Source organism: Taudactylus pleione, unplaced genomic scaffold (genome assembly GCF_031769625.1).
Source record: "Taudactylus pleione unplaced genomic scaffold, aTauple2 ptg001624l, whole genome shotgun sequence".
Classification (NCBI taxonomy): domain Eukaryota; kingdom Metazoa; phylum Chordata; class Amphibia; order Anura; family Myobatrachidae; genus Taudactylus; species Taudactylus pleione.
In genome coordinates, this window is record NW_028286021.1 from 285,052 (window position 1) to 304,929 (window position 19,878).

Here is a 19,878-nt window from a genome sequence, read left to right on the forward strand (position 1 = left end):
AGCAAAAGAAGCATATGCATCCCTCTCCACAAAGGATGCAAAGGTGTATGACCAAGCGAAGGCTGCCATTGCAGAGCGCTTTGCCCTGCATCTGTAGGCTTACTATTGGAGGTTCAGTTCTGCACCATATGATCCTGCTTATACCTGGTGCAGTTAAGTGACTGCGACCTGAATAGCATACAACTACCTAGTTTAGAGATTTTTTTGATTTTTTGCCTGTTTCAACTCGCAACACACAATACATGAATGTAAAATTGCAAAGGCACACCAGCAGTCTCCATATAGAAAATACACACATTGGTCCACAGGGGGGGAACATATACATTGGACCCCGCAGAAGAAAACAATCACATTGGCCCCCATAGAAAAAAAAATGAAAACACATTGGCCCCCACTTAAAACAAAACAATCACACTGGCCCCTACGGGAAGCAACATATTACACATTGGCTCCCACTTGTCCATTGCAGAGAATGGAGCTCCCTGTCCGTCAGCCACAGAAGTTGGTGCAGCAGTGAGCACTGTGCGGGCAGGATGGTGACACGGCTTGCATGACCTATGATGTCACGCTGCTGCGTCTCCATTGGTCATGGTCCGGGCAGCAGTTGAGCCACCCGCAGAGAACCCAGCACTGCCCGGATCTGAGATTAGGAGCTTCACTGCAGGCATCTCCGGTGCCACTTCTCTGGTGGCACACTTGGAAACTGCCCATCGCACACTAGTGTGCCACGGCACAGTGGTTGAAAAACACTGGCCTAGTTGGTAGAGCTGGCCATGCCGGAACAGTTTACTATACTTCTTCCTTTTTTAAATTTTGCACGAGTTTAGAATTTAATCTGTTACCGGCTAGTGGAGAATGCTTTGCTGGCAAGTGAAAGCATGAAGGACACCTCTTGCTTAACCAGTCTCCTGGCCTGCCTCCTCAAAAAAATTTGCCTCTGCATAAGTTTTCACCAGGCCAAGAATCGGACAATCTCCAGTTCCTTCATCAGAAGACTTCCCCGGGAAAATACAGATACACAGTTCTGCATTTCCTTGTATCAAGAGGCTTTTCACCCCAGAAATTGCTCTACAAGGAAGGTGATAGTTTTCTGCTTCCCAGAAGTCAGCGGTCTGGAGTTTGTGAGTTCCCTACCATCTCCACCTCAGGTGTGTTCATCATGTGGCCAATCCAGGCATCAAGAACTGGTGTGTCTGCTGATGGACAGCTTCTTTTTCGGGGTCTTTACCACCGCTGAAACCTGTCCTGTCACATCATTGATACAGGTACAGCCAGAGGATTTTCGCCTGATGGTCGCTTCTTCCAAACAGGTCATGACTAAGCTACTGGAGCTATTTTCTAGAGTAGGTTTAAATAAGGATATCCTTACTGACCAAGGGGCAAACTAATGCAGTGGGTTTTAAGACTGTTAAAAATGTAATCTGTCAGAACCTCAGTATACCATCCTCAAACTGATCCATATTGAAGAAGTTTATTGAGACAGAAAAAAGGTGAGATAAGCTTCTCCCTTACTTGTTATTTGCAGTGATAGAAGTACCCCAGCTTCTACTGGCTCTGCCCCCTTTGAACGTCTATATGGGAGAAAGCCACAAAGTGTTCTCGACCTTCTTCGAGAAGCTTGGGAAGACCAGCCAATAGAGGGGGAGAACCTCATTCAATGCATCATCCAGATGCATAACTGCATGGACCTGCTGGGTCAAATCACCCAGGAAAATGTGGTAAATGCTTTGGAGGCAATGCTAGAGCTTTTGCACCAAGTGAGAAAGTCATTTTGTTATTGCCAACCCATGAAAGCCAGTTACTAGCAAGGTGGCAGGGGCTGTTTGAAATAGTTAGGAAAGTAGGAGAGGTAAATTATGATATTGCCCAACCTGACTCTCATAGAGGAAGACAGATCTACCATGTCAATCTAAGGAAGGCCTTGAAGGAACAGGAGGTTTTCTTTGTGCTTCCTTGTAGTGATAGTGAACTTGGTCCACAGGTTCCCCAAATGGATGGTGACCAAACCCCTTTGGAAATTTGGAGTTAGGGAATGCTTAGGCTCCCTTGGGATTGTTGGAGAGTCCCCAGGTGTCTTTTCTGATAAATCAGTGAGGACCACCCTAGCCCTGCATGACATAACTCCACTAGGGTTGTGATGTGACCAAGGCCCTATAAGCTTCCAATAAGGGAAACAAAAGCAGATAATCAGTGAGGTCTAAAAGATGTTAAAATTAGATGTAATGAAGGAGTCATCTAGTGACAGGTGTAACCCCATTGTTCTGGTTTAAAAATCAGTTGGGTCCACAAGATTTGCATGGATTTCCACAAAGTCAATGCTATCTTGAAATTTGATGCCTACCAAATGCCAATGGTGGACAAACTGCTTGATATGCTGGGCTCACCCAGGTTCCATGTCTACTCTTGATCTCTACTCTTGATCTAACAAAGAAATACTGGCAGATAGAGCTTACAGAGGAAGCTAGGGGCATAACAGTCTTTCCACTCCATTAAGGGTTTATCTGTTTAAAACAATGCTTTCAGCTTGCATGGTGCTTTATGTTCACCAGAATTACACTGCAGCATACCTAGACAACATTGTCATATATGTATAGTCAGCAATGGAAGACCCACATCAACACACTCAGGGCAGTACTTCAGTCCTTATAGGAGGCAGGTTCAACTGCTAATTTAAAAAATGTTCTCTAGAGAATAATGAAACCAAGTATCTAGGGTATGTGGTGGGCAGTGGTGTCTGTACCCATTGTGATTAAGGGGCAGGCCTTAGTCAATGCCCCAATTCTGGCCATCAAGACAAAAAAGAGATCCTTCTCAGTTTGGTGGGCTATTGCAGGAGAGTCTTTTCCCAATTTTCTACCTTAGCGGGAAAACCCACTGCAAAACTGTCACCAAACCACTGCATTAATGATGCCAGCCAGCTGTGGACACTATTTATAGAGCAATACAATAATAAATGTTGCCCCTTTCATAAATATATTTTTTGAACATCAATTATCAATTACTTCACATAGGTCCTTTAATATAATTAATAGAAAATATTGTCCCCTCTTAATCAGATGCAAATAAGTTTTTTAGCTCTAGGATTTATGTTATTTTTCTTCTTCATCAATGTATAATTGCCTTTATTCAAAGTGTATTGGGAGTCCTCATCTTCTGATTGGCCACATAGCTTAAACAGCGTGGTGTTTGAGCTATTTCTACATTTACAACCACCTCTATGATTTGGTTATTCTGGTGGTTTTCAAAACCACTGCTTGATAAATATTGTGGTTTCTATCCCATACTAATAGAAAATCTGGACTTCAATGTATCTGATGGCAGTTTCTAAACTTTCATGTTTCTGGTGGCTTTTCAATGGTTTTGTCTTCCATGGTTTTACTTATCCACCAATTTCTAAACCACTTGAGAACTGCCATGTTTAACAACCTCCCTTTTGTAAATTTAGCACATAAATTCAATTTATCTGCTTAGCAAGGGTCCTAATAATTACATAAGCCATTAATACTGTGTAATATTGACATTCATTTATTTTACAGGTCTATAGATATAGCTACTGTCACATTCACAACTGTCTGTGCATAACTGTGCCCCCCACAAATGACACACGCCACCTTCTACATTTGTCAACAAGATTCCTGTATTAATTCAAGCAGAATTAAGTGCATGCGTGTGTGTTTTGTGTCCATGCCATTAACTGCATCCAGTTTCCAAAAATGTCAGGAAGCAGCTTAAAAAAAGAAAAGCAGCAGATTAAACTATTTATAACCTTGGCATTGTTAAAAGAGTATATAATAATATCAAATATTTCTTGTTGATGCTGCCTATTAAAAAACATTTTTATGTTTCCCACAGAGATAATTTCACTTCCTATTTGACTCTATTGCTCTCCAGAGGTGCGTGTTCTCACTTGTTAGTTTATTTGTTGTGTGTTATAGAGGTGCTTTATCCCTCTAATAGGGAGTAATGACAGTGTGTCATTTCAATTAACATGCATAAATAGTGTTTCAAGTAGCAACATAGGGCTTTGTCTAGGAAGGTCTGTTCCAGGGTTTTATGGGTGAAAGGCAGATAGAAGAATCTTGACTCTGTAAAGGTCAGAAATCCTTAGGACTATATTGTACTACATCTAAAGTCTGTCCTGACCTCATATTGTTATTTAGGATGATGAGGGTTGCAGTTGAATAATTACAGTACTGCACATAGTGCCCACCTCTGGTAAAGACCATAAATTACATCACAAGACAACACTAATATCTTTACATATTTCATGATGGCAACAATCCAGCTTATAATACCACTAATAAGTGTGGTAGAAAATAAAATGTTTAGTAAAGTATTAACCTGTGCAGCAAATGCGATGGATATCTCCTGCAGTTTATAATCACTCATGCACTATAATGTCCATTATATTTTTAAACTGTGACTTTATTGCACAATAATATAGGGAAAAGAAAGCATAAAAGTGAAGACTCTTCTTGGTACAAAACAATCCGGCTTCTAAGCATGTGTCAAATTATTGCTAGGAAGAATACAAAATGTATAATAACAGAAGGAAAATGTGTGTGATTCACCCAGTCTGTACTTATTGCATAGCTCAGGAGAAACCTGTACAATCTGCAGGGTGTTCAGCATCCCCAGGGTATATGCATGGTGTTCAGCATCCCCAGGGTATATACAGGGTGTTCAGCATCCCCAGGGTATATGCATGGTGTTCAGCATCCCCAGGGTATATGCAGGGTGTTCAGCATCCCCAGGGTATATGCAGGGTGTTCAGCGTCCCCAGGGTATATGCAGGGTGTTCAGCATCCCCAGGGTATACACATGGTGTTCAGCATCCCCAGGGTATATGCAGGGTGTTCAGCATCCCCAGGGTATATGCAGGGTGTTCTGCATCCCCAGGGTATATGCAGGGTGTTCAGCATCCCCAGTATATATGCAGGGTGTTCAGCATCCCCTGGGTATATGCATGGTGTTCAGCATCCCCAGGGTATATACAGGGTGTTCTGCATCCCCAGGGTATATACATGGTGTTCAGCATCCCCAGGGTATATGCATGGTGTTCAGCGTACACAGGGTATATGCAGGGTGTTCAGCATCCCCAGGGTATATACAGGGTGTTCTGCATCCCCAGGGTATATACATGGTGTTCAGCATCCCCAGGGTATATGCATGGTGTTCAGCGTACACAGGGTATATGCAGGGTGTTCAGCATCCCCAGGGTATATACAGGGTGTTCTGCATCCCCAGTGTATATGCAGGGTGTTCAGCGTCCCCAGGGTATATGCAGGGTGTTCAGCATCCCCAGTGTATATGCAGGGTGTTCAGCGTCCCCAGGGTATATGCAGGGTGTTCAGCATCCCCAGTGTATATGCAGGGTGTTCAGCATCCCCAGGGTATATGCAGGGTGTTCAGCATCCCCAGTGTATATGCAGGGTGTTCAGCATCCCCAGTGTATATGCAGGGTGTTCAGCATCCCCAGTGTATATGCAGGGTGTTCAGCATCCCCAGTGTATATGCATGGTGTTCAGCATCCCCAGTGTATATGCAAGGTGTTCAGCATCCTCAGGGTATATGCAGGGTGTTCAGCATCCCCAGGGTATATGCATGGTGTTCAGCATCCCCAGGGTATATGCAGGGTGTTCAGCATCCCCAGTGTATATGCAAGGTGTTCAGCATCCCCAGTGTATATGCAGGGTGTTCAGCATCCCCAGTGTATATGCAGGGTGTTCAGCATCCCCAGGGTATATGCATGGTGTTCAGCATCCCCAGCGTATATGCATGGTGTTCAGCATCCCCAGGGTATATGCCTGGTGTTCAGCATCCCCAGGGTATATACATGGTGTTCAGCATCCCCAGTGTATATGCATGGTGTTCAGCATCCCCAGGGTATATACAGGGTGTTCAGCATCCCCAGGGTATATGCAGGGTGTTCAGCATCCCCAGGGTATACGCAGGGTGTTCAGCATCCCCAGGGTATACACATGGTGTTCAGCATCCCCAGGGTATATGCATGGTGTTCAGCATCCCCAGTGTATATGCAAGGTGTTCAGCATCCCCAGGGTATATACATGGTGTTCAGCATCCCCAGTGTATATGCAGGGTGTTCAGCATCCCCAGTGTATATGCAGGGTGTTCAGCATCCCCAGGGTATATACAGGGTGTTCAACATCCCCAGTGTATATGCATGGTGTTCAGCATCCCCAGGGTATATGCATGGTGTTCAGCATCCCCAGGGTATATGCAGGGTGTTCAGCATCCCCAGTGTATATGCAGGGTGTTCAGCATCCCCAGGGTATATGCATGGTGTTCAGCATCCCCAGTGTATATGCATGGTGTACAGCATCCCCAGTGTATATGCATGGTGTACAGCATCCCCAGGGTATATGCAGGGTGTTCAGCATCCCCAGTGTATATGCATGGTGTTCAGCATCCCCAGTGTATATGCAGGGTGTTCAGCATCCCCAGGGTATATGCAGAGTACATTCTAATACTCTGCAGCGTGTGTTACACTTCCCTCAAGAAATTGATCTGGGAGCAGAGTGACTGGGAAACATTGGTACATGGATGGTTATGAATAGGCGAAAGCACCTTCTCTGTACCTGGCACTCTGCAGACTTCCTATTCAGGTAATGTGCTATTTCACCCTTATTGATAGGATTAATTTACAATGCCAGGCTTATTAGTATAGTGGTTACTTGTGTATGAATGTGCTTTGCATGTTTGTGTTTTTAAAGTGGTCTCACTATTTATATGCACAGATTTCCATAGATCTCCTGTATATGCTTAAATATCATAAACCATCGTCACTTTGTCATTGTATATGTATGTCTGTGTCTATTTCCACTCCGTCTGTCTCTACCTATATCAGATATAATTTATCTGTCTCCCTCTCCCTTTCTCTCTCTCTCTGCATGCCCACACCCCCCCCCCACACACACACACCCACACACACACACCTCCAAACACATACACACACACACACACACACACACACCTCCAAACACACACACCCACACCCACACACACACACACCTCCAAACACACACACCCACACACACACACACACACACACCTCCAAACACACACACACACCCACACACACACACACACACACACACACACACACACACACACACCTCCAAACACATACACACACACCCACACACACACACACCTCCAAACACACACACACACACACACACACACACCTCCAAACACACACACACACACACACACACACACACACACCTCCAAACACACACACACACACACACACACTCATATCTATCCTTTTAATTTCTAGTGTATAACTGCAGAACATAACTAAAACATCTCCACTTGTTTAGAATTATTCCTCTCCACAAGAATATAAACTGGTCTATAGTAACGAATGGCAGGACCTGCAGGCACACACCCCGTGCACACACCTTGTGTGGTTCTGTACACTCTCAAGCACTGGTGCATGTGTTACAATTTCTTTATATGTAGAAACATATAAGTATAAGTATGATTGATATGTGGCTATAATGGGTGGCTATGGATCATGCTTCTCACATGAACTGTAGGATAATCCCAGGTCCTATTTTGGGGACCTCTTCATTTGCAATGGAGGTGGGGGTGAAGTGCTTTGTCTCTTAGTCTTGAGCAGTGTCCATCCAGGAACTACTGGTGGTGGGTATTGTCATCTGGTTTGATAAAAGCTGGTTGGATGGAAGCTTGTGTTGGTTAATAGGGTAACAGCAGGGGATGTGGCAGACAGTGTTTTTTTTATTTTGGTAGATGTGAAAACATGAAAAGGAACCTGCGCTGGAAGATGATTAGATACCATTATCCTGCCGACTAAAGAGAATTAGTTGCTCTAATCCTACAAAGTCCCCACATCTTGTCATTTTTGTACAGAAGTATCAGTTTTTACATGCCGTTACCTAGTCTGTATAGCAGATGAATGTCTGTATTGTGCCTATACGGAAGGCTGTGCGCAGAATAATGAATATTGCCTTCAGAACTGTGTAAATTTGAATTCTATGGAATGGTACACAGGGAAAATAATTAGTGGCATCAATATTGCAGAGATAAAGATTATCATGCGGCAGGAAGCTGGGTGCTCCTTTTAAATGCTGACAGGGAAGGCGCGTTTTATTCTTTTATGGTATTTTAAATTCTGGTTTCAATCAAAATGTGCTCAAAAAGGCATTTGAATGCTGTCAAATGATTAAATGTCTCCCCTGTTAAGCTTTGAGACTAATCTTTTTTGTTGTACAGTGTCTCCAGAATGCTTGCATTTTACTTCTTGTCCCAAAGCTCTTTTTATTCACTGCTCACAGCCAAATTTACATCTTAATTGCAGGGTTCACATTTAACAATATAGACAGCGTAATGCTACTGGTAATTAAGCTTTTAGTACCTGCTTTCTACACAGTACACAGTGACATAGTTTTGCAATGTTAACTCCCCATCCACATTTGGGAAAGACTTTTTGGGAATTTTCTTGAACAAAAAGTGGGCCCAGACAGAATGGCACTGTTCCTCAGAATACAATCTACATTTAAGTTTATGAATAATAGAAATTCAACTTTTAAAACTATCTCTCTTTTCATCTTAATTTCTGTCTAACGAAGCCGTCTTTGACAAGTCTGCATGAATTAAAAAATGCAAACTCTCTGTGATTTGATAGACTACGAAGGACCAAGCATAAGGTATATCTAAGCATATGCCCGTATGTTTTCTACACTCCGATCATGAAGGAAGCGTAGGCTGGCAATCAGAACCAATTCAGCATTTAGTGGCAGTCCTTTTTTTTTTCTTCACACTGCATCAAAAGTTGTTCAACAACGCATTCAAGAAGATCCTCTCATTTAGGAAGTCACTGGCACTGAAGGGGTTAACACATTTAATAGCTAAACTATATTACACCTCATCCCTACCGTTAGATTTGTTATACCATGCACGGCCATTGTGTATTATTTGCACGGTGGAAAATTTTGTGGAAATTTACGTTAGGAGATTCTGTACAAATTTTTACAAGTGCTTATATGCTGTGTGTTGATAAATAGGAATTGCTTTATTTGGGCTTGCTAGTCTTCATAATGAAAAAATAAAACTTTTTATTATTTTTTATTTTATTACTTAAGCGATATTATTATTGCTAGAAACTTGTTCCCGTTTATCTCTTTTTTTTCTTTGCAAATTCTAGCAGTGTGAGGTTAGTGTGCAATAATCTGCTCACTGTCAGAGAGAAGCAACCGATTGATCAATGTGACTTCCCCAGCATTCCTCATTGTTTTAACATAATCTGAATTTGTGTGCTAGAAGTGGTAAATTTGGTTTATACTTGCCTGCTCACTTAAAGAGAAATGGGGGTTGACAAGTGCATGAAGGCGTATATTTATTTAGACAAACATATGTATGTTATGTGCATCTTGGAGCTGAATTAACCCTGTGATGCCAAGAGCATCTGCAGCCTTAGAAATCAGGGACTCACATTCAGCCTTTGCTTTATTGATAAAGTAACAGTGACCCTATCGGGTGACAGTGTATTAGTAGCAAGAGATGAAAAGATCCCAAACACTTGGGAAACACAATAGAAATTCCCAGGGAAAACATTAGGATGAATTTATCTCCTGAAATAGAATTTAGCTCTGAATCACGAATCGACACATCATTAAATCCCCAGCGTTCGATTGCAAAATTCCGTAAAATTTTTTAATTTAGAAAATACCATGAAGAATTAATAAAAAATAAAAAAAATTAAAAAATCATAATACATGGGAATGATCATGTAATTATTCATCTTAATATAGCATGCTTAAATCATTGCCACCCTAGAAGTAGTATATAATAAATTGACATATAGGGAGGCAGTGCAGAAACTTCATGCTTATAACTGGTGAATTCTTCAGTAGAAAAATATGAAGCTACATGAAATCTTTCTTTCATTTGGCTCTGGTGAGTTGTGTTTAATGTTATAACAAACGTTTAATGCCCAAACAGAGAAACCTTTTATTCCCTCTTTGTACTGTAGCCCAAAGGAAACATTTGTAGCTCAGGAGAAATCTCCCTCTCCATCTCAGCTTTCACTGTGCTCCACACCCCCCCTCCCACAGTACCTGCCTAGCTGTCACAATGTGTGGAGCTTCTGCCCTCCCCAGCTCTCATTGGCCACCCTCCCACCAATCCAGTAGCCAAGTGGACCAGAGGGACTGCATATGTAAAGCTCTACTTCATATTAATAAGCTGCAATCGGGGCTTTAAGTCCTTGATTAGGAGAGTGTGAGAGCTTTTGGTCCCAACTGGCTGTGCCTATAGGCTTGTCACCAGGAGAACATTTGTGTTAATTGCACTGTCCTCTGACAAGGAAACTTTGATTTATAGCTGGGGTGCACAAATTATGGTTGCCGGGCGCACATGGATTCGGTAGAACTTTGCCTTCCAGAATCTTTTTCCCTGCACTACGAGGAAGAGTAGGTACCTATTTTGCTTGTTCTTTTATCTTTCTTTACACAATGCATAACATTAATAGCAAGATGCAGGTAGAGGCTAAGAGGATTTCTGTGCATGAGTGATCTCTGTGTGCTTGTCTTGTCTCTATTGTGTGGAGGGTCGGTGATTTTAATTGTATGACTGTGGAATTGTTCTGTTACCTTCCAATGTGAGTCCTGTCACAATCAGGGGAACAGCTGTGTGTCCCTCTCTCCTTATTCAGGTACTAAGAATAGGCACTTGGCACAAAAGCTGAGCCAAGTGTTAAAATGTGTTATTTCGCTGGTGTGCAGCACATTTCCCTACAATCCCCCCCTGGACACGGCAGAAACCTGCATGTCATTCAGACCACTGAAACGCTTGTTGTATTTGCAGCCTGTCACATTTGGAAGCAGTGACACGCTCAGTGCTGGGGGATAATGACAGAATTGTAAAGCATGTTTAGAGAACTATTTGTGAAGCAGGCTTCTGTGTTTCAGCCTCAAGTAGAATTCTAGATGGCTAAGCATTAACTAGCTATAATGCAGGCATTGGTCAATGAGTAACTAGGGCTAGTTAAGAAGATTTTGAACTGTAGGAAATAAAATGTCTTAGATTTTTAAGGGTTTTTTGCAAAATATAAAATTAAGAATAAAACGATTAATAATAATTAAGATAATTTTGCACATATTAGAAAGCTATACAAAATAGTTACACACATACAAACACACACATATATGCATATACTGTATATATATATATATATATATATATATTATTTTTTGCTTATGGTCTGGTATCTGTCTTTGCTACACCTAGGTCATGTGGGGATGATTACACCACTACACTCCTAACAATGCAAATGCATCTGTAATTGTAGAAAACAGAATAGTCTCTCATATTGTTTGCTAAAAACAATAGCATGTGTGAATGTGTCAGTCAGTTGGGTGTAACTCAGGCTACACACAACGTGCACTTCACAATAAAAAGTGACTGTGAGCTTTAGGAATGAATATAGCAAGTTCAGAAGCCCTATGAATGTGAGGTAAGTTAGATAAGTACCTTTGTCATCATCAGCATAACACCTTGCAAGGAGCAGGACACTTTATTAGGTGTGGTACATTTGTCAGCATAAGCAAAACAAATGTTAGATAAAAGGCGTCATATTCATCATGGTTAAGTTTGAAACTTTGTTCTGTAAAAAACAAAATATGCAACCTTAAAAGAGTGGTCGTCTCTACCTCTGCTAAAGGAGCTTTCTTAAATTTACCTTCTTATAGCTAATTTGAATGATTACTTTAGATAAGCCTCTTAGGGAAGATGCATTGCAATGATCTGTGTGCAGATGTCAGATACAGGGACTGTGTTAAAGCTTACAGTATAGTGCATGGCGTGAAACTGTGGTGTCACTACGCAGTTCTCATACTACCCCCTGGCACTCCGGCCAGATATAATGTATAAATGAGCAATAAATGATTATTATATTTCAGCAGAAAAAAAGCAGACACTTTATCTGGTACAAACATTTTTAAAGTTGTTTTCAGATAGCTCATATATTTGCACCTTTGTGGCAATTGCTCATTTATTTTTGTACACTTTGCAAACGGACTCTACTAACATAATACTAATAGTACTAATAATTAAAAAAAAAGGATTGGAAACATTCAGCCCACTGTGTACTTGAGCTTCAATGTGCTTAGGCTTTAAACCCAGAGAGCATGTAATAACTTAAGCCTAGCTGAATGTATCCGCCTTTTCTTCAAAATTGTTATTAAGGCAACAGATGCAATAAATGTATCGTCCCATTCTGACATATGTGTCAATCTCCTCTCTGGAAATGAAACAGTAGGCTCTTTACATAAAACTCCTTCCACCTCTGATTAAAATGTTTCATTGACTAAAGGATTACAGCGCTGACTTAATTTTACTGACTATTTTAACAGTTGTCACAGCTGTTGGAAGGCAGAAAGGCAAATGACAGTCCAAAAAAGGGAAAGCAGGAGCTAGTGTTGGTAGTAACAGTTTAGTAAGACAAAAAAAGAATGAAATGTTGTAATAACTATCGGAATAATAGAGTGTTAAGTAGGAGATGGACATCTGATTTTTTTTATTTTTAATTTTAGATACGTTTTACCTTTTCTGGTCTATTCTGTAATAGAGCTTTAAATAAAAATAAAAAAAACCTTTAAAAAAGAAGAATAAGTCACAAGGGTGGTTTCAATTGTAGCAAGTGTAACGTTGATAAGAAAAGGCTACTGCTTGTCAGGATGCCAAGATAAGATGACATTAGTGCAACAATAAATGACTACACAATCTTAAGTGATTGCTTTTAAGTGATCACATTTCCATGTGGGATCTCAGGATCACACTTAACTCGCTGTGATTTCCTTTCCCTTACTTCACTTTTATATATAAGTTTTTTCCCTAGAGAGCTGTGTCAATCCAGCATCCCTGATGTGCGCAGAGTGTAAGTTTCTGAGAACAGCACACTTTCAGTTCGTGAAATGCTAGAAGCTGAATAGGACATCTCCAACTAGATACTGTTTTTACTGGTTCCATTTATGGTAAACCCTTGACTAACCGCATTACGAGCAATAGGCATTTCATAATCGAATCGCCAAATCCCTTTCTTCACCATGCTCAAATTAGAGTGTTGGAAATAATGGCGAAAAGATCTCATCTCCCCCTGTACATTTACATTTCCCTCTGACAGCTCAGTCTTTCCGGGGAGCTGGCCCATTTTATAGAGCTGAATGCTCATTTTAATGTGTTTATAGTTGTGGTCTTTTATTTACTGAGCCCAGTGCATTGCAGCTGTAATTAACCCATGTTATTAGCAAAGCCCTTGTGTATACCCATTAATTTCGCTGAATGGTTTGTCTTTCTGCCTTTCACTGCAAATTTCAAGGTGTATTATGTGAGGCTTTTTTTAAGTTACAGATGATTCTACTTTATTTTTTTATGCTTTCTTTTTAAAAAAATATATTTTGCATTGAAAATGAATGACCAGCTTAAAAATAACATATTTAAGCTGTAACAATAAAAAGTTGCACTTTAGCTTACCAATAGCATTAGATATATAGAAAGACGTAAGCTATGTCTTATAGTGTGACTGAATGTTACCACATCGCGGCGTCCACATTTGGAGAATATGCCTCACTGCTTGAAGTGCATATTTTGATATATTTCTAAACTGCTTGCATCCTCTTAAAAAAAAATTTTGGGAAAAATATATATTATCTTCCTGACGCTCTTCCCGTGTAATGCAGTGATTCCACACAAAGATCGGCACACGTAGGGTTTTTCTCATCTGATGACCTGATAAGTTTTCAAATGCCATCAGATTCAATCGCAGCTCCAGGATCAAAATCTTTTTGTGAATAAGTACCGCTTACTTTGATAAAGTTATATAAACGGTTATAACCCGCTGCAGAAATGAGTCATTTTTCTTTACGTTTCTAAAATACACTGGATGTGTTTGTGAAAACTTGAAACAGCTCAGCCAGTATATGGCAGTAGGTGAACATTGGGGAACAGACCAGGCACATCATAGGTTAAAGGAAATCTCTTTGTTGGGTAGTTTTAAGTTTTCAGTATAGATTTCCTTGCTGACCAGATCTTTTCATGTACACTACAACTTTTTCTCATCTGTCCTTGGAATACAAAGAGGTTAAACATTTTTTTTTTTTTTTCATAGTGGCATTTTGGGACTTCTCTTGACCAAACTGCTTTTTGTTTTGTCTGTTGTACACTGCTGCGTCCATCGTCTGACACCAGTAAGGAAGATAGATAGAGCCCTTACACTAGTATATACTTTACATGAGATTATGTAATAACATATGCAAAAACACATCTACAGTATACATGTCTTCTGTGCACTATGATGAACTATAAAACAATGTAACGGATTCAGATTATATTTTTATATTTCTGATTTTTTACGGTTCAGTATTGATATACATGTAGGTAAGCCTGGTGTCATGGGCATTCTGTATATTCAGAGTATTATGCTAATTGTCTGTATTACTAATACTAAATGAAAAATCAGTAATTCAGCACCGTAACAGCTTCTCTATGTGACATGTTTTGATTCCTCTCTGGCCTTTTCTTCATTTTACATCCTATAGCCTTGTATTAAATTGTCATTGTCCTGAAGTACATGAGAGAGAAATGAATTGTCGTCCTGGACATGATCTGACAGTAAAATATTTACCCTCTCTGCCTCCATTCGTGCTCTGTGTGTGTGTTTGATAGTGCAGGAGTGACACCCTTAGTCCCAGCAGCCTGACACACACAACTAGTCATTACATCTTTTTTTTCCCACTCTTTGCTTGGACTCCCAAACTTGTTCTATGGGATAATTCTGTGCTTGTGTCTATACACAGATCTTTATTTTAGCTTTGTCTTATCTGCTTATATATAAATATAGCTGATGATTAAGTCTAGATTCCAGGTTATAGTAAATATTGTACCTTTGTTTCTCCTATATGTTTGTTTGATGTGAGATTGGTATGCGACAGTTACATGTAATAGTGTATATGTGTGCGTTGTGTGTGTGTGGTCGTGTAAGGTAGTGAAATATTGTTATTATTTGAACTCTTTAGGATACACGTTACTACTACTTTTGTTTACTTAACATTTAATAACAATGATATATAGCTTTATATATATTTTTATTTTCATGTATGTGTGCTTACCTGCATGCTTAACAGATAGCAAACAATATTTATATGTTATACAATGTTTTTTTGTATATTTAATTTTTTTAAATAAATGGTGGAAATGTTTGGGTCTTTTGTTTGTAAGGCATTTCCCCCAGACAACTGATAAATTCTTTTATCTTTATCTTAGGGAAATGGTTTATGTACACAGGCATGGTGTAAATGTGAGGACGAACTCTTTTTCTGAAAATAAAACCTTACCTTCATGGTAGGACCGTATATTTTGTTTCCTTTTTTTATATATGTAATGCCTTTTCAATTCTATTGTGTTTTTTCCATGTTTTTGTTATATTTTATTTACTCCATTGTTATTCACCCTAATGTCATTATTTAGCAGTAACACTACCCCTCATTGCACTCTCAATGTTTTTAGTTGGTTTCTCAATTGACAGTTCTCTAAATTTTCACACATTGTGTTTTGTGACCAACAAAATTGTATAAATAAGACATCCATGTCCAGCCACTTAGCGGTGGGAGCAGTTTAACTGTCTTTTCCTAATCTGCGTGTTATTATTCCAACTTTCAGGTAAACATGTCACTCAGGAACACAGAGGTTTACCTACAATTATGCTTTTTCTCTAAACTTTGAACATATTATAGATGCTAAAAAATTATATTTTGCTATCTCTATCAGTGTTATGCACAGCCAATGTCTTGCAGACGTACCAAGGCTTGCATCCCCTGTGTCATCCACTAGCATGGTCTATAACTGCTTAATCTAACTGGGACACATATTTATTTAGTCAAACAAACTACCCATTATAGAGTCATTAAGTACCATAGACAATTGATTTGTTATATAGTTTTTTAATGAACTGATTTATTTGAATTTTTTTTTAACAAGAATATTATATAAGAAATATATTTTACATATTATAGTTTCAAGTAAATATCCACTAGAAACACGCAGTGAACATATGATATGTTTTTGCGCAAGCATGCATATGTTAGTCCCTACTTGCATTATGAAACTAGAATGACATCTTACTGAGACTTGCCATTTGATCATTATTGGTAATTTTGTTTCCTTCTATTTTTATTGCTCCCAGTCTAACTATGAGTAAATACAGTTATCAAAATAAAACCAACAGATTTGGTGTATGTTACATGGAAAAGATGAACCGTTTACAGACAGCAGTGTGTTAGTATATGTGGCTTTTATTAAATAGAAAATCATTTGTCCCAAATTGAATAAGTCTTGTGTGGTGGTAATATTAGGGCGATGCATTTTATAGACCGCTTAAGAGTTCACTCATTTGCTATAATTCATTTCATTGAAAGAGCTCTTGAAATGGGCGCAAGTCCACTCAAATTAAAACTGAGATATTTCACAGCTATTTTCAGACATTCTCATTTTTTTTTTTGTTATAAAAAGTCATGTACATCAAGGAATTTGAAAATTAATTATGGAAAAATTAGAGAATATTTGCCAGTTAAAATAGTAATATTATGGGGTAATTTCAAATCCAAGTGGGTCAAATCCATCATCTGTTGGTACTGGTTGGATGTGAGACTATCTATTTGGCAGGCAACATAGATCAAAAACAGCATCAAAAACTGGATGTTAAATTGGTATAGTAGTAACATTTGCTTCTTGATCACAAGACGTTAAGCACAAGCCTTAAGCATAGCTAAAAGACAAGACTTAGTCATTACCCCATACATTTTTCAATATTAGTAGAAGGTGGGAAATCTTTTGGATCTTGCTAAATAATGAAACAGGAACGTCACATTTTCTAACTCCATTGTGAACTATTATTATTAACATCTATTGTTTCACAAACAATTGCCATACACCTATACAATATGTTTCATTATATAGGTACAGATGCATGCAATATTAAAACCGTATAAAATTGTGTTATAAATTATGATGTTTCATGGTGATTATATTGAACCAAATGACAGAGGATTCTTATTGACTGATTACTGCAAAAGAAAACAGAAAATAATGTTTCTTTCCTGTTTTGGAAAACATAAGCAATTATTTTATCTCAATACAATAATGTGAACTTCTTTCAATGTTCAGCCGTACTCTTATTCTACGTTATAAAAAGGTACTGGTTCAATTATGAATAAGAGAATTGTCTGCACACTAAATAGGCCTGTTATATTTTCCCCTGTCAGCTCTTCAAAAGAGGATTCCCATCTGTTATCAGCACTTGTGTTTCTCATGTAATGAAGTGTGAAAATATAAACTAGACTGGTTTCTTTTTTTTTTTTCAAATTGTCAGTCAAAAAAGTTTTAAGGTCTACACATGCTGCTTTAATATCAAAAGTGGATGACCAGCAATGCAAAAGTTCATGGTGATCATTAGAAAATATTTAAGATAATGATCGACAGGATCAACATCAATTTAAAACAGTAGTTATTAAAATATGTAATGTTTAAATAAAACTGGATGGATGATACAATGTAATAGTGACTCTTTCATGTAATACACAATTGAAGATGACAGAATTGATTCTGTTTTGCATAACAACTCTGAAAATTAAATTTAAATACTACAATAAAATATGACTTAAATATATAAGGAAGCTTTGCTTTTGTGGAGTTTATAATTCCAATTTTAAAACACTGATTTTGGTAATATATATATATATATATATATATATATATATATATATATAGCTTGCAAGCATGGCCCTCTTACCTCTTTGTCTGTCTGTCATTAACCAGTCTTGTCTTAATAATGAATAGATAGATAGATATGAGATAGATAGATATGTGTGTATGTAAAAAAATAGATAGTAAATAATTTTGTTGGTTCTGCCCAAGTGACATAACTCTAGCTTTACTCTAAGCACCTGGTTACCTGTAATACTGCAATGCACTCACACTACCCCATTGAAACAGCTACAGTTTAAAAATGAAATATTATTTTTTAAAAATGCGCTAAATAAAATTTTGTGTAGTCACTTTTAATAAATAAATTATTTGATAATTTTGACTACTGTAGTCTAAATAATCAGTGTTTGGAAAATTATATTTTTATTATTAATAATCCTAGAGTTATGCTTTAAAATACATCACCCATTCATGTAATAGGTCATTTACCATGTATTACTTACAAAAAAAATATTTTTAACAATGATACTGCATGTTTACTGTAAACATAATGCATGCAGGATCATTTTAATCATGTTGACTTGTTTTGAAACTTTAATAATAATGTAATCGGTAAATACATGACCGATATTTATATATAAAGACTGTTAGGGTTTTATTGTCATTAAATAAATGAATAGAAATATTCTCATTTCTTCTGCCTTGCGATTTACATGCAGGCCTTTGATAACAATATCAATAATCATTGCTTTTAAAAATGTTACCAAATATTTTAAAAAATATAAGGTAATTTGCATGGCGAATATGTTTGCATGCAACACGTATTATTATTATTATTATTATTATTATTATTATTCTCATCTGTAGTATAATGAATATTTTGGTTAACTATCTCAATTTAGTAAAGTTTGCTGTACATTAACTAAACCACTAACAGTGACCTGTTAATATCAGATGTTGGTACGTCGAGCAACACAAAGAATCCGGTTCCCAAGAGCAATCAGAGGGGTTAAGTTTGAATTCCTGATAACTGAAAAAAAGACTTCAGAGCAGCAAATTATAATTCTGCTACCAGAAAAGGATTGAGCTCAGGTGGTGCCAGGTCATATTAGAGAACCAATCACTGGATTACATTAGTCTGAATGACACCTGTCCCATCTATCATATAGCCACTGTGTCACAGATGCTGGAACAAGAATTGACCAGGATGTAAAGGTTGAAGGGTTGGTCAACATTTGTAGCATTGCTCCATCAACACCAAATCTGCTGCAGATCACTTATTTTTTGAGACTATATAATAAGCAGTGAGTCAGGTGTCTCCACTAAATATGTAGAAGGTACAGAACATGACTCCCCAAATGAAAATCTTTAGCAGTGGTACACAATACACTGCATAGCCAAACACATTAAAAAAAATCACTGCATTAACTTTGCTGTCAGAAGGTCAGAGAAGAGCAGTCGTGCATTTCAAGCTGAAAATGCAATAACCCCTTCCGTGCCAGAGGTGCGTGCAATGCATAACATTTACTGTAAAACCAATTCATTAGACTCACGTTGAAAACATTTGTCTTGGGGTCATGCGTAGGGCACGTGACTGCCAATTCTCATTCACCGAGCTGGTGCTCTACCTGAGACTCTTAGTTTATTTGCCTAAGCGATGAGATCCATTAACAGAACTGTGCTTGAAGCTATTTCAGACTTCAGCTACTCTCTATCAGATGGGTTCTCAAATATGAACACTCTAGTGTATGCATTAATCTACTTCTTATCCAAATTTGTACTTTTTTTGTTGTTGAGGTGGTGGTTTATCTGTTTCACCCATTCCGCCAGACACTATAAATATACTGTAGTGTCATATTGTTTATTGTAATTCTCAAACATTTGCTTTAAAGTGTTCTTGTTTTTCCTTAGGCCCTTACACCCTATGGGCCTCGAATGAGCAGTGGCCTTCTGTTATTAACATTGTCAAAGTTATTACTTTCATATGCAATTCACAAACAATCTGTTTGTTTCCGATAGCTTATTTTCATTTTTAAATTGAAATCCTTACTGTCCACTATGAGAAACAAATTTAAAATTAGGAATGTAAATGGGAAAAAAAGTAATTAATATTCAAATATATATGTGTTT

At 38.3% G+C, this 19,878-nt stretch overlaps 1 protein-coding gene across 5 annotated transcripts in view; it reads left to right on the top strand.

Annotated features, from left to right (window-relative positions):
• Positions 1-19,878, top strand: part of ESRRG (estrogen related receptor gamma) — a 523,236-nt gene that overhangs the window by 210,440 nt on the left and 292,918 nt on the right. For 2 of the 5 annotated variants that reach the window (XM_088464266.1, XM_088464265.1), the window contains exon 1: positions 10,275-10,460. The exons of 1 other annotated variant lie outside the window; for it this stretch is intronic. Coding sequence is in view for 3 of the 4 variants with exons in the window: in XM_088464265.1 (XP_088320391.1) it covers positions 10,405-10,460 (56 nt within the window). In the remaining variant the exon portion in view is untranslated. Of the gene's footprint in view, positions 1-10,274; positions 10,465-15,309; positions 15,388-19,878 lie in introns of those variants that run through there. 2 more of the 5 variants (XM_088464263.1, XM_088464264.1) reach the window with 2 other exon arrangements.